Raw genomic sequence first — 14,581 nt, 5'->3', positions numbered from 1 at the left:
CCTCCTCCACCATCTACAATGAGATTTTCCATCCTGTGTCCTCCATGGTAAGAACCTCCTATTACATACTATTATATACCTCCTATTATTGTGTGGCTCATTGACCTCCTTTCTGGCACTGTGTTGTGTGGGTTTGATGATGTGCATTGGCTTGGACCAGCGGATGACATTGTTGATGTTGCTGTGGCCCCTAGTCACGTATATGGTGGTCTCTTTGTAGTTCCTATTTACAGGTTGTTGACACATGATCCCTCACACTGTCTAAGCTTTGTCGGTTTGGTGCCTGATGCAGTCATTGACTACTCACACAGATAGTGCAGCATACAGTATGCAAGGTGGATTGTGCACACACTTTCCTGCCTGTTTTTGGCACCTTCTGCAAATCAGGATATGCACTTCCATGTCGGTTTATAATTTATAGTGGTTAATAAGTCATTTCAGTGCTGTCACTGGTGTTTTTGAGCGGCCCAGTGGCGTAACTACCGTAGAGGCAGGGTAGGCAGTTGCTATGGAGCCCGTGCAGAAGGGGGGCCCGGGGGAGAAGGTAAGAGTGTGTGTCCTTCTGCTTAACCCCTTATGAACTACAGTGTGTAGGTGATCCAATGTTTACTTAAATGGTGCAGCACAAAAAAGGGTTAACAAGCAGAAGACAGAGATTTCTGCTTTACTGCTCTGATAACCTCTGACCTCTGTGCAGTGCTTTGTGTTGTGCGTAGGGGAGGGGGGCCCCTTAAAAAATCTTTGCTATGGGGCCCCTTGAATCCTAGCTATGCCCCTGTTTTAGCCCCCTCCAAAGGTATTTCACATTCCGATACTAGTGCACACACAGGACTTTTTTCCCCTTATTTTCCAGGTAAACCTCAGCACAGCACTTACTCCTCTCTGCTATATGGCACAGTGCTAGTAAAAGTGCATTGGACTGAACAAGCTATAATTGGGTTGAGGATGATTTACACAGTACAGCACTGTTAATGGCATGTGGGGGAGAAGGGGTTAATGATGCATCCACTTTGCACGGTGTGGTGTGAGCAGATATTAAAAGCACAGCAAGTAAGAGGTTACACTAAGCACTGAAATGCTGATTCAAAGCCAACCATAGGAAAGATGGGTAAGAACTCTAGGCACTACAAATACTGCAGATAATAAATTCCCCCATTGTCCTTTGGCTTCCACAGGAATTGTATAATATGATGTCACTATGTAGATGTCTTTATACTTTGTTCTTCATCGACCTCTGTGGTTTATTCCAGGGACTTGTCAGACAACAATAAATTACTGTGTTTACCAACCAAGAAGCGTCCATGTGAGGATAGGAGATCCAGTCACCATCCCGTGTTCTTACACCTATCCTGATCGCTACAGAGGGGAATCACAGATTATAATAACATGGGGGGAGATTGATGGAAGTGACTGCTTATATATGAAGAATTACATCACAGACGCTGCTGGGAATATTCTAGATGAGTATAAGGAGCGGAAGTCCACAGTCACCCATCCTGATAACCGGACAGCGTCTCTCATAATCCGAGGATGGAAACCTTCAGATGGGACCATATTCTGCTGTAGAATATATGTAATTCCAAGTCAATCTGAAAAGTATTCCTGGTATGATCCATACGGGACGTCTCTCACTTTTGAAGGTAAAACTATATTTATACAATACATTCCAGATCCTGATATGTAAAACATCCCTTCAAGGGATGAAGTATACAAAAGTAAGAGAATATTAGGCATTATTACAAATATGCACAAGCCAAAAAGACAGAAATGGCTGCACATCGCACCCATGGCTGACACGAAAGCCTATCAGATACATTAAAAACCAACATCAGAAGTTAGTATATAATTTGATCAAACCATATTGCCTCATGCACCAACGTGCAGGTCTCTGATACACATGAGTCCCTAACCAAACAACACTGTGCCGGTCAGCGAATGCCAACCCCGCAAAGCGTGCACATGCAGGGAAGACCCATGTCATCCAAATTAGCAGGAAGCACCTGTGTACATATGGGAAGGATCTCCTTGTGTTCTCCCATTCTACCTGCAGGAGCAATGATGAGAGGTAAGAGCTTGTTCACACTTGTGTTGTTTGGCGTCCACTCTCTCCGCCGGTGGTGCCTGCGGGGTTCAGGGGGGGGGGGGTTGGCGTTTGGTCCTGTGACATTGGGGTTGCAGGCCATTCTGTGGTCCCCCTTCTCTGCTTGGGCACGCTTTGCGGGGATTGTGATCGCTGACCGGCACAGTGATGTTTTTTGGTTAGGGACTCATGTGTATCAGAGACCTGCACGTTGGTACATGGGGCAATATGGTTTGATCAAATTATATACTAACTTCTGATGTTGGATTTTAATGTAGCTGAACAAGCTTTCGTGTCAACCATGGGTGTGATGTGCAGCCATTTCTGTCTTTTTGGCTTGTGCATTATTACAAATAATGCCAGGAGGTTTTTTAGGAGTATAACCAGGAGGTGTTGTAAGCATAATACCAGGAGGTTTTATGGGAGTAGCTTTGTGGCCCCTGACCTGACACTAATAGTTTATTGGTTCTGGGCACAGCTCTTATGTAGTCCTGCAGCACAGTCTGGTCTACAATATTGCCCCATCTAATCCAAAAGTACTTTTAATACAGCGACCTGAAAGTTTGTAATGCATCCATGCATGTCTCCCCTGCTGTGCCAGTTCAGATTTTGTGGTGTCACCATTATGTCCTGAGGTTTTCAGGTACACCAGACACCCTCTGCTCCCTGAGAAAGTGCTTGAGTCTCCCATTGACTTTAATGGGGTTCGTTACTCATAGTGCACACTTAATCATTTAAAAATACTGGACTTGAGCAACATGCATATGAGTGTTTTAGTACTTCCGCTTCTATAGTTATAAATGAAAAACATAAATTCTGCTTTTTTTTTCACTGTGGGGGGATGATTAATGTACTAATGAGTCATTACACCATTGATACTAAATATTACAAACCTCTATTCTATAATATTTGTCATTTGTTGTTTAAAAAAATTTTTTTATTAGATTTTATTTTGTTTAGATTTTATCTTTGTTTTTTTTTTGTTGTTTATTTGAAATTGTTGTTTTTACTTTTTATTTCAGTCTTATCATTGCACCAACAATAGTCATGTCATAGTATAAATACCTACACAATGCATTGCAATACTTCTGTACTACACCTGTGAGGTTTACTCTGACACACAGCCAGGTACTAATAGATTTCTACACATAGTCATGACAAATAGAGTTGAGTAAACTTTTGTAAAGTTCGACCCATCTGGTTTGGAATAAACTTTTTACAGTCTTAGTTTTACAGTCTGGCTCCAAAGGGGGTTAAATGGGGATGCATAGCATCCCCACTTAACCCCCTGAGACCAGACTGATCTCTATTGGCACTACTCCCACCCCAGCAAGGAAGGAGGTTAAGTGACCCTCTTCCTTGCTCTGTCGGGTGTAGTGTGCTTCACATTGGGTTTGGAAGGGGCTACATATACTTTTCATATACTATACTATTCATTTCCACATAGCCCCCGGGGGGAAAGACTGTGCTACATTTGCAATGTAGGGTTCCCACTCTTTTCCATAACCAGGCAGGTGAAAAGCAAGCCTAGTAATACCAGGGTGGAAAGGACCATTTATTTTTATACACATAGAAAGTTTCATTCCATTCCAACAACTTCTTATTATTTCATGTATATATGCCTCGGCTTTTGTTTCTAGATGGAAGGTTGGTATATCAGGTGGAGGAGCTGATGGCCGTCCCAGGAGAAGAGCTGATCATCCCCTGTCACTACCCACTGAAGACCCTGGGGGAAGCCCAACAAGTAGCCTGGTATACTGGAGATAGGGAACTATGTGTCTATAAAAATAATGAGATTTATACCAGGAACACAACACCCCAAGGAGGTGTATATCGATACTCACTTGTGAACTTCCCGGAAGATGTCTCTCTGCGTATACACACGGTACAGGGTGATGAATTCCACCATTTTTGTTGCAATGTGACCACCAAGAATGGAACAATACAAAGCAGATACGGTACAGAACTGATCATCACAGGTAAAAAAAAAAAAAACAACTAATATATACACATTACAGACCAAAAGTTTGGACACACCTTCTCATTCAAAGAGTTTTCTGTATTTTCATGACTATGAAAACTGTAGACTTACACTGACGACATCAAAACTATGAATTAACACATGTGGAATTATATTCTTAACAAAAAAGTGTGAAACAATGAAAAATATGTCTTATATTCTAGGTTCTTCAAAGAAGCCGCCCTTTTGCTTTGGTTACTGCTCTGCACACTCTTGGCATTCTCTTGATGAGCTTCAAGAGGTAGTTACCGGAAAGGGTTTTCACTTCATAGGTGTGCCCTGTCAGGTGTAATAAGTGGGATTTCTTGCCTTATAAATGGGGTTGGGACCATCAGTTGTGTTTTGCAGAAGTCAGGTGGATACACGGCTGATGGTCTTACTGAATAGACTGTTAGAATTTATATTATGGCAACAAAAAAGCAGCTAAGTAAAGAAAAATGAGTGGCCATCATTACTTTAAGAAATGAAGGTCAGTAAGTCGAAAAATTGGGAAGACTTTAAAAGTGTCCCCAAGTGCAGTTGCAAAAACCATCAAGCGCTACAAAGAAACTGGCTGACATGAGGAGCGCCCCAGGAAAGGAAGACCAAGAGTCACCTCTGCTGCGGAGGAGAAGATCACCCGAGTCACCGGCCTCAGAAATCGCAGGTTACCAGCAGCTCAGATTAGAGACCAGACCAATGGCACACAGAGATCTAGCAGCAGAGACATCTCTACAACAACTGTAAGAGGAGACTTTGTGCAGCAGCCTTCATGGTAAAATAGCTGCTAGGAAACCACTGCTAAGGATAGGCAACAAGCAGAAGAGACTTGTTTGGGCTAAAGAACATAAGGAATGGACATCAGACCAGTGAAAATCTGTGCTTTGGTCTGATAAATCCAAATTTGAGATCTTTGGTTCAAACCCTGTTGTCTTTGTGTTACGCGTGAACGGATGGACTCTACATGCTTGGTTGCCACCATGAAGCATGGACGAGGAGGTGTGATGTTGTGGGGGTGCTTTGCCGATGACGCTGTTGGGGATTTATTCAAAATTGAAGGCATACTGAACCAGCATGGCTATCACAGCATCTTGCAGCAGCATGCTATTCCATCCGGTTTGCATTTGGTTGGACCATCATTTATTTTCTAACAGGACAATGACCCCAAACACACCTCCTGGGCTGTGTAAGGGCTAGTTGACCAAGAAGGAGAGTGATGGGGTGCTACGCCAGATGACCTGTCCTCCACAGTCACAAGGTGACCAGAGTTAAGACAAAAGGGCCAATAAGTGCTAAGCCTCTCTGGGAACTCCTTCAAGACTGTTGGAAAACCATTGCTGGTGACTACTTTTTAAAGCTCATCAAGAGAATGCTAAGAGTGTGCAAAGCAGTAATCAAAGCAAAAGGTGGTTACTTTGAAGAACCTCGAATATAAGACATATTTTCAGTTGTTTCACACTTTCTTGTTAATTATATAATTCCACATATGCTAATTCATAGTATAGCGTTTTATTTTTATTAAAAGAAATCACCTTTATTCAGGAAATACATTTTTAGTGTCAGATAGGCAGGACCTAGGGTTCCTTGGGCCCTAGTGCAGCGTCCACGTGCCATGGATGAGCAGAAGTGATGGGGGGGCAGATGTTAGAGGTTAGCAACACATGGGCACTTATCACGTTGAGCCAGGAGTGGGACAAGCTGGCCACCCCTAAGCGCTGTCATAGAACGCACATTGTGAGAAGGTCATGTGACCAAACTCCTTACCAACTTGACATGTAGGCTTATACCAGGGTAGCTTGTGCACTGTTGTGGCAACCCACCCAGGACAAACATTAGGATAATCCAAGTGTAACCTGGTGTGTAGGTGCTGGTGAAGAAAGAATAGACCAGAGTTCAGAGGCATAAACAGGATAATGTTCATTTACGTAAAATCTTCAGTGCAATACCATAAGAATTCTTTGGTAACTGCAGGTGCAGACAAGAGGTAGTAGAAGTTGACTGTGTAAGCAAGTGTAGAGTGGAGTAGTGCAGCATCTTGAGGGCCCTGTCCAATGAAGCTGCAAGGATAGCGTAGTTGAGGAGACAAGAAAACTGAAAAGAAAATACTCATACGGACATGTAGATCCTTTCCTGATCTGATCTGGTCTTATGCCCTATAGTGTCGGGTTACCCATCCTGCTAGGGTAGTACAAGGTTCTAGGTCCCTGCGCTGGGTTGAGCAGACTTTCCAAGACTTCCCAGAATAGCCGTGCGTTACAGTAGGATATGTAGGCTTTAACTGCAGCTTTGTCCTACTGGGGTCAGTACCTAGCCTCAGGTATACTGCCCTGTGTAGTGTTGAAGTATGCCTGGCGTAGACAAGACGATCCTTGGAGGATGTCCTTCCACCTGAGCGGTCTAGAACTGCATTCTACCGGTAGTTAACAAAAGAAAATTCTCTGTGTCTTTGTTTGTCTCTCCAACTCCTGACAAAAGAACCTCTCACCAGAAATTAACCCCCCTCCCTATAGGGGCGAACTAAACTCCCTTGTGATTGGTGGGACTGTGTGGTGTAAGAGAGAAGAGAGAGAATAGGATAGAGAAAAGAGGGAAAATACCCGCACCTGTAATAGGAGGAGAATAAACATATGTGATATAACACAGTTAAACCAATGCTTCCTTCAGCGGTGCTTAAGACAGGATATACCATAAGTACAACAGCGACACCTAGTGGGAAGAAAAAAGAGTACAGTTTTAATTCATCCCATTGTAGAAACCTGAGTGAGTTACTTTACCCAGACACATAAAGAACTTAGTGGCACACCTGTGCTGGGATACAATAATGTGATCATCAGAGTGAACATGATATAGAGTGGACAGATGATAAATATTCATTAATCATATTTTTTTAGATTCCTCTTCCTCCTCCCCATTCAATATTACCCAGCCACATACTATCACAGGACATAGAGGAGAGTCTGCGACACTAAGCTGCTCCTACACCTCTTATATGGAGAGCGATGTCCTGGGGACTACTATATACTGGAGACTGGGCAACCTAAGCGGACCTTATGTCTACCACCCCTACAAAGAGATGGTTTATCCCGGTTATAGAGGAAGAACGGAGATAACAGGAGCAGCAGATCTGCACATACAGGGGCTGAACATGTCAGATGACGCCATGTATTACTGCTTTGTGATGGTCAGATTGTGTACAGGAAGTAACAAGTACAAGAAACTAATTCATTATGGAGGAGGGACCCGACTCATTGTGACAGGTAACATGAAAATGTGAAACTTTTTACAAATTAATTTCACTGTAAAAGAACCCAAAAGTAGATAAAACATTCTCTTATAGACTAAAAATGGTCTTGGTTTGAAACTCTAGATTTAATATGATGATTCTCCTGTCCCAACTTTATGTGTTCTGTCTTGGTCTGTCCGCTGCTTGAGACAGATTTTCCCTAACAACAACCAGTCGATAGCCGTGTGCAGGGAAATGAAACACCTGGGTAAAGAGTCATATCTTTGGTAGAGATGAGTACAACTGGAGCATGTTCAAGTCCAATCGTTCAGCATTTGATTACTGGTGGCTGAAGAAGTATGATGTAGCCCTAAGGAGCCCTGGAAAATATGGATATAGCCATGGGCTATAGGCTGTATCCATGTTTTACCAGACTTTAGAATGATAGGTTTTAGATACTGATCACAAAAATCCAGTTTTTGTTTTATACAAACTGTATATTGTAAATATATGACGATGGCAACTTTATGGATCAGGTACAATCTATAATTTCTGTGATTCATTCATCTACAGGACTTTCTATTGGCTTTGCGATGATTGTTTCCATCTCAGCTGCCATCCTGTTGGTCCTGTTATGTGTGCTCTTGGTTTTCCTGAAGACAACAGGTAATAGGATGATTTTGTCTATTATTTGAACCTCGGTGTTAAGTGGTGGAGTGGGACTGGGAATCCAGTATGTAGTTATCCAAGAAGAGGTCACCAACCCAGAGGTCACATCAGCAGAAGTGGTAAATCTGGTTCCCTCGCATTTGATGTAATGTATCTGGTGGTTGGAAGGTTGGGTGCCATTCATATTGGAAGTCAACCAGACACAGTGATGCAACAATCCTTTACTAGATTAACTTGGAAAACAATCTTTCATAGTAGTTAAAGTAATATCCCTGGTTGGGTGCACATGCAACGCAAGCATGCTGAAGTCTGATCGTTCAGTGTTTGATTACGGGTGGCTAAAGAAGTTGGATGTAACCCTTGGTATCTTTTAACATAGACTGTACTGTGAGCCTTCTCCTACACATCCAAACTGTGTGTGCTTTATAGGTTCCTCACTGACGGCATAGACAGTATAGACAAATCCACCACTAGATGGCAGCATATGTGCGTTATATAGCAGTAGCATGGCTGTAACAGTCACAGCTGCAACCCAGCCCATAAATAACGGTAGCCCCAGGGGTGGATTAACTTTACTATAGGCCCCAGGCTGTTCAAGAAGCCTGGGCCCCCACCCACAAATGTAACTATGGAAGCTCGAGCCTGGTGTTTATAGTACAGGATAGATAATGTCATGATGCCAAGATTTGTGTAAAATTGCAGTAAAAAGCAACAATTTTTTGCAAATCATGGCAGAACTGTAACCAGGAGACAATACACCACTTAAAGTAGAAGTATTTTTGGGTGGCCATGAGCCCCCAGGAGCTCGGGGCCCCAGGCTACCACCCGAAACTGACCTATTATATTTCACTACTGGGCAGCCCAGATTCCCCCTCACAATGTTAAGGGTAACTGTTTATGCTGCAATGCTCAGCAGGATGTAGCGGTCTGTGCAGCAGCACTGACAGAAGCACGTGTGACACACAGGTTTGAGGTCAAAGGAGCAAAGTCATAAAACATCAGGGCAGGCGTGCATACATTGTTTAAACTGCATTATTTTCTAATTGCCATTAAAATAACGAGAATGTTCATTATTTGTATCTTTAAGAAAGAAATATTGGGCTGAAATAACAAAAAGAAAAAAAAAAAAAAGAATTGGCTACGTTTTCAAGCAATTTGTACTACATTGCATATTTTTACAAAAGTGTTTAAAAAACTATGTGTGATCATTAGAGATGAGCGAACTTTTCTAAAGTTCGTTCCGCCCGGACTTCCGGATTTTTTTGAAAAGTTCGGTTCGAATTTCGGATTTTTTCGAATTTCATAGTTTAAAGCATCGGGGGTAGTGTATTTGGTTGAATTTAGGGCTCTACATGTCAGTAACATCGTTATCTTTTCAATATCTCAAAGTCAATTTTTTTTTTTTTAGACTTCAATATTCACCATTACAGGGTCTATGCAGGAAACCACGTATGTCATATTACACTCTCGCAAGGGTCCAACTATAGTACTTGTATATCTGTATAGCACTTTTTTTTTAAGTTTTATTCTACACACATGCACAAGGTATATATTTGTGTCTCAGGAAAACACCTATGTCATATACACTCTTCCAAGGGTCCAACTATAGTACTTGTATATCTGTATAGCACTTTTTTATAGAGTTTTATTCTACAAACCTGCACAAGGTATATATTTGTGCATCAGGAAAACACCTATGTCATATACACTGTCGCAAGGGTGACAGTATAGTACTTGTATATCTGTATAGCATGTTTTTGTTCTGTGCACCCTTTGCTCTCCTATGCCTATTCTATCTACCTATCTATCTTTCACCCTCTCTATTTTTCTCTCTCAATCACTATATGTTTCTCCTCTCCGCTTTCCTAATAATCTTTTTGTCTTTGCTTTTGTACAATATCCTCTCAGTACAGCAGCAGCGTTTTGTCACTAACGAGCTCTGTGCACTGCTAACAGTCTCCTTCCACTCTCTGTGCAGACTGCGTGGTGCGGTCATGTGACTGCTCCTCTTAAAGCAATACCGACGTCACAAAGGGGTTGGGCTAGTGCAAGATCCCTGCTGATTGGATATGTTCCGGGCGTCATGGGAAAGCGCTTTTCCCGCCCAGAACACTTCCTGCTTTCTAAAATGGCGGCTGCCATTTTAGAAAGCAAGAAAAAAATAAAATAAAATTTGGAGCGGGTTTCCAAAAATCTGAATCCGACCGGACTCGGACTTTTGGACAAATCGGTTTGCTCATCTCTAGTGATCATAGCCCTATACTTGTATATGCTTTACTTTCATTAATTTTCATTATTATTATTTTTATTTAGAAAAAAGGCCGTGTTGTGGGATCTCTACAAAGGTCAGAATCTGGGTTACCTAAAATTGTTTTCCAGGAGAAAGAGAAATGGGGTGTTATATATTTTTTTTTTTTATGGAAACAATGCTGCAACAATGCATTGTCAAAAGAGTTGTTGTTTATGGGGTTAAATTTTTATTTTATTTTTTTCATCCAAGAATTAAAAAAAAAATTTATTCTTGACTCGGTAGGCTAGAAGTACCTAGAAGATTTTCATAGGGATTAGCTCCTCCTCCCATCTCTATCCTTGCTTGATTGAAAGCAAGGCTCCGCCTTTCAATCTCCTTCCTGCACTCTATATCTAAATGGAAGCAGCTGCTTCCAGCTTACTGTCAATCAAGCAGAGATAGGGATGTGAGGGGGAGCGAGGAGACATTACAGATCTTAACCCCCTTAGAAGCTTGGAAATGCCTCTTTGACATTTTACATGTTCTAAAAGCACAGACAGTTATTTGAAAGTTACCCCGTGTCTTCTTAACCATAGGCCAATTCACGCAGATTCACTATAAGTCTTTTAGGATTACTAAAAGTGAATCTTTTAAAAAGTGAATATTTAAAAAAAAAAATTAAGAATATCTTATTTATTACTCAAGTATTCAGCTATGCTGCTGAATATCTTCTCCTTTAAGAACACAGAACACAGTTTGGGAGCGGAGAGTGAGGGAGGAGCAAAGGAGAAGAGGATGGAGAGAGAAAAAGAGGACGAAGAGAATGTAAGTACCAGCAGATTAGGAATATAGTTTCTTATCACTGACAAAGTCTTCCAGTATTGGTGGAGGAGTCTGTAATTTGCATCTTATCACCTTTCAGAAAACACAACATGATAAGGGAGCGGAGAGTAAGGGAGGAGCGAAGGAGGAGAGGAAGGAGAGCGAGAAAGATGAAGAAGAAAATGTAGGCACTTTTTGGTTACTAATATTTCTGGCAAGTATATCTGTTCGAGATGAGCAAATATGAAGTTTGATTTTGTTTGAGATTCTGACAAAGTGACTGATTTAGAGTCATATGTCTTCTCCGGTCCAGAAAAGCCTAAATGGTCAGAAAGTGAGGTCTCCTTTGACAGTCCATAACTTTAACTATAAAAGTTAATTTGATAATGTTACAGAAACATGTACGAGCTGTGGAGTTACTCTGCTTTTTAAGGGCCTATTCCACGGGAGTGATAATTGGCCGAATCGGCCCCATTCGGCCAATTATCGCTCGGTGGAATAGAGAGAATGATCAGCAGATAATCGTGTCATCGGCTGATCGTTCATTTAGGACCAGACCTAAAATCATCGGTCCCCCACCGCGCATTGCTATGGTGGAATAGCGGTGCACGGCTGGCGACCGACTATTTGAGAAGCGCAGCATACTTTACCTGTCCGGGCTTCTCCTACACTCCGTCTTCTTCTTCAGGTCCCACTCGCAGTATCAGCAGCTCCTAAGTGGCCTGACTAAGCTGTCAGACCGCTGAGCCAATCACAGGCGGGGACCGCCGTGGCCAGTGATTGGCTGAGTGGTCTGTAAGCTCAGTCAGGCCGCACCGAAGCTGATGTTACGCCGCGGGACCTGGGGAGGAAGACGGAGCACAGGAGAAGCCTGGACAGGTAATGTATTGCTGCAAGGGCTGCAAGGACATCGGTAACGATGTCCCTGCAACCCTCGCTTAACGATCATCGGGGCCGGGGAATAGGCTCAGTAAACGAGCGCCGATCTAGCAGATTGCTTGGCCCGTGGAATAGGGCCCTAAGGGTATGTGCACACTACGGAATCGCGTCGGAAAACCCGTAGTGGATTCCGCAGCTTGCGGCCACGTGCGTCTCTGCCAGTGTTATAGACTCACTTCTATGCACGGGAGGTTTCTGCCCTCCATCCAAAGAATGAACCTGTTCATTCTTTGGACGGCGGGTGGTGCCCGCCCGTGCATAAAATGGAGTCTATGGCACAGTTGGAAATGTGCATGGCTGCCAGAGTCCGCAAGCAGGTGCCAGCTGTGGAATACGCAATGGGTTTTCCGTCGCGATTCCGTAGTGTGCACGTACCCTGACATGTTGACCATACAGGACAGGCATACTCATCCCAGTGCATGGAGCTAGCTTGAGACTCGAGGCCAATCCATGCACAGAGCCTCCCGGCCACTATAGTTCAGCTGAACAAATTGAGAGTAATTACAATTGGTCCCGCAAAAACTTTGCCTCATATGATTCTGTACATGGAAAAATAAAAGCGCTATAGTTAACAAAAAAAAAAAAATGGGCTCCTGTCCTTAAAGGGGCTTTTCACTGAAAATCATTTTCTTTCAAATCAACTGGTATCAGAAAGTTTTATACTGTAGATTTGTAATTTACTTCTATTAAAAAATCTCAAGTCTTCCCATACTTATCAGCTGCTTTATGTCATGCAGGAAATGTTTTCTTTCCAGTCTGACACAGTGCTCTCTGCTGACATCTCTGGCCATGTCAGGAACTGTCCAGAGCATCAGCAAAACCCCATAGAAAACATCTCCTGCTCTGGACAGTTTCTGTCAGCACTGTCATCACATGACTGCCTTCTCTATGAGCGCAGATGACCGGGACTTCCTGTGTTTACTCTACTTTACAGGAAGTGCTAGGTTTTCTTTTACAACTAAATAAAAAATGAATGTAAATTGTAAACTTGCTTTATATCACACTATATATTATATCTACTGTTCATTTAGATTTTGAAATTTATTAAGACATATACTGTATGTAAGAATTAGAAATAACCTTGTGTTATGTATGGACATACAATATAAGCCCGTACAAGATATATTGGGGGTTTGTCTGGAATCAAACAAACCCCCAATATTTTTGAATAGTCATTAGACAAAGTATGTAAGCCTCACCTGTCTCATAGCTGATTCATTACTTTTTTTTATGTGTTTGTGTATTTTAGTTTATTATGTGTCTGTGTATTTTAGTTTATTATGTGCTGTGTATTTTAGTTTATTATGTGTCTGTGTATTTTAGTTTATTATGTGTCTGTGTATTTTAGTTTATTATGTGTCTGTGTATTTTAGTTTATTATGTGTCTGTGTATTTTAGTTTATTATGTGCTGTGTATTTTAGTTTATTATGTGTCTGTGTATTTTAGTTTATTATGTGTTTGTGTATTTTAGTTTATTATGTGCTGTGTATTTTAGTTTATTATGTGTTTGTGTATTTTAGTTTATTATGTGTTTGTGTATTTTAGTTTATTATGTGCTGTGTATTTTAGTTTATTATGTGTTTGTGTATTTTAGTTTATGTGTCTGTATATTGTAGTTTATTATGTGTCTGTGTATTTTAGTTTATTATGTGTCTGTGTATTTTAGTTTATTATATGCTGTGTATTTTAGTTTATTATGTGTCTGTGTATTTTAGTTTATTATGTGTTTGTGTATTTTAGTTTATTATGTGTCTGTGTATTTAGTTTATTATATGCTGTGTATTTTAGTTTATTATGTGTCTGTGTATTTTAGTTTATTATGTGTTTGTGTATTTTAGTTTATTATGTGCTGTGTATTTTAGTTTATTATATGTCTGTGTATTTTAGTTTATTATGTGTTTGTGTATTTTAGTTTATTATGTGTCTGTGTATTTTAGTTTATTATATGCTGTGTATTTTAGTTTATTATGTGCTGTGTATCTTAGTTTATTATGTGTTTGTGTATTTTAGTTTAATATGTGTCTGTGTATTTTAGTTTATTATGTGTTTGTGTATTTTAGTTTATTATGTGTCTGTGTATTTTAGTTTAATATGTGTCTGTGTATTTTAGTTTATTATGTTCTGTGTATTTTAGTTTGTTATGTGTCTGTGTATTTTAGTTTAATATGTGTCTGTGTATTTTAGTTTATTATGTTCTGTGTATTTTAGTTTGTTATGTGTCTGTGTATTTTAGTTTAATATGTGTCTGTGTATTTTAGTTTATTATGTGCCTGTGTTTTCTAATATTAATATATTTTACATTTACCAAAGCAGGAGAACGTTCTCTATTCTGAACTGAACAAAACCAAGCTGCTACTGAGAACTCCAGCCCCGTACCAAGAGCAGAAGGAAGAGACTGTCTATGTCGCTGTCATCAGTCCAGAGTTGAGAAAATAAGAAGAGACAGAGACATTTGCCATAATAGATAAAAAAGAATTATGCTGGTAGAATAAAATTAGGACGTAAAAATTTGTTGGCATAAATCAACTTTCATAGCAGATTTTTCTGTTGCACAGAATAGTTTATCATACGATCAATCATTTTGAATGGGGCTTCCATTTTCAACCCTTTCCTGATAT

The 14,581-nt window shown here is 40.8% G+C and overlaps 1 protein-coding gene across 1 annotated transcript; it reads left to right on the top strand.

Annotated features, from left to right (window-relative positions):
* Window positions 1-1,104: 1,104 nt before the first annotated feature.
* LOC138784443 (uncharacterized) lies at window positions 1,105-14,456 on the top strand. The gene is made up of 9 exons (XM_069960022.1): window positions 1,105-1,108; window positions 1,251-1,640; window positions 3,721-4,059; window positions 6,971-7,336; window positions 7,876-7,968; window positions 10,285-10,316; window positions 10,943-11,026; window positions 11,124-11,207; window positions 14,277-14,456. Exons 1-9 carry the CDS (start codon window positions 1,105-1,107, stop codon window positions 14,397-14,399), a joined length of 1,515 nt encoding a protein of 504 aa, XP_069816123.1. The 3' UTR covers window positions 14,400-14,456.
* Window positions 14,457-14,581: the final 125 nt, after the last annotated feature.

Source organism: Dendropsophus ebraccatus, chromosome 1, assembly GCF_027789765.1.
Source record: "Dendropsophus ebraccatus isolate aDenEbr1 chromosome 1, aDenEbr1.pat, whole genome shotgun sequence".
Classification (NCBI taxonomy): Eukaryota; Metazoa; Chordata; class Amphibia; order Anura; family Hylidae; genus Dendropsophus; species Dendropsophus ebraccatus.
Note: the sequence above shows the minus strand (reverse complement) of the source record. Positions and strands in the feature narration are given on the sequence as shown.

Bases quoted from the DNA above. Each gene is read 5' to 3' on its own strand.
- LOC138784443 (XM_069960022.1), top strand. The intron at 4,060-6,970 runs GTAAAAAAAAAA...ATATTTTTTTAG, and splicing joins TACAGAACTGATCATCACAG to ATTCCTCTTCCTCCTCCCCA. The intron at 11,208-14,276 runs GTAGGCACTTTT...TTACCAAAGCAG, and splicing joins AGAAAGATGAAGAAGAAAAT to GAGAACGTTCTCTATTCTGA.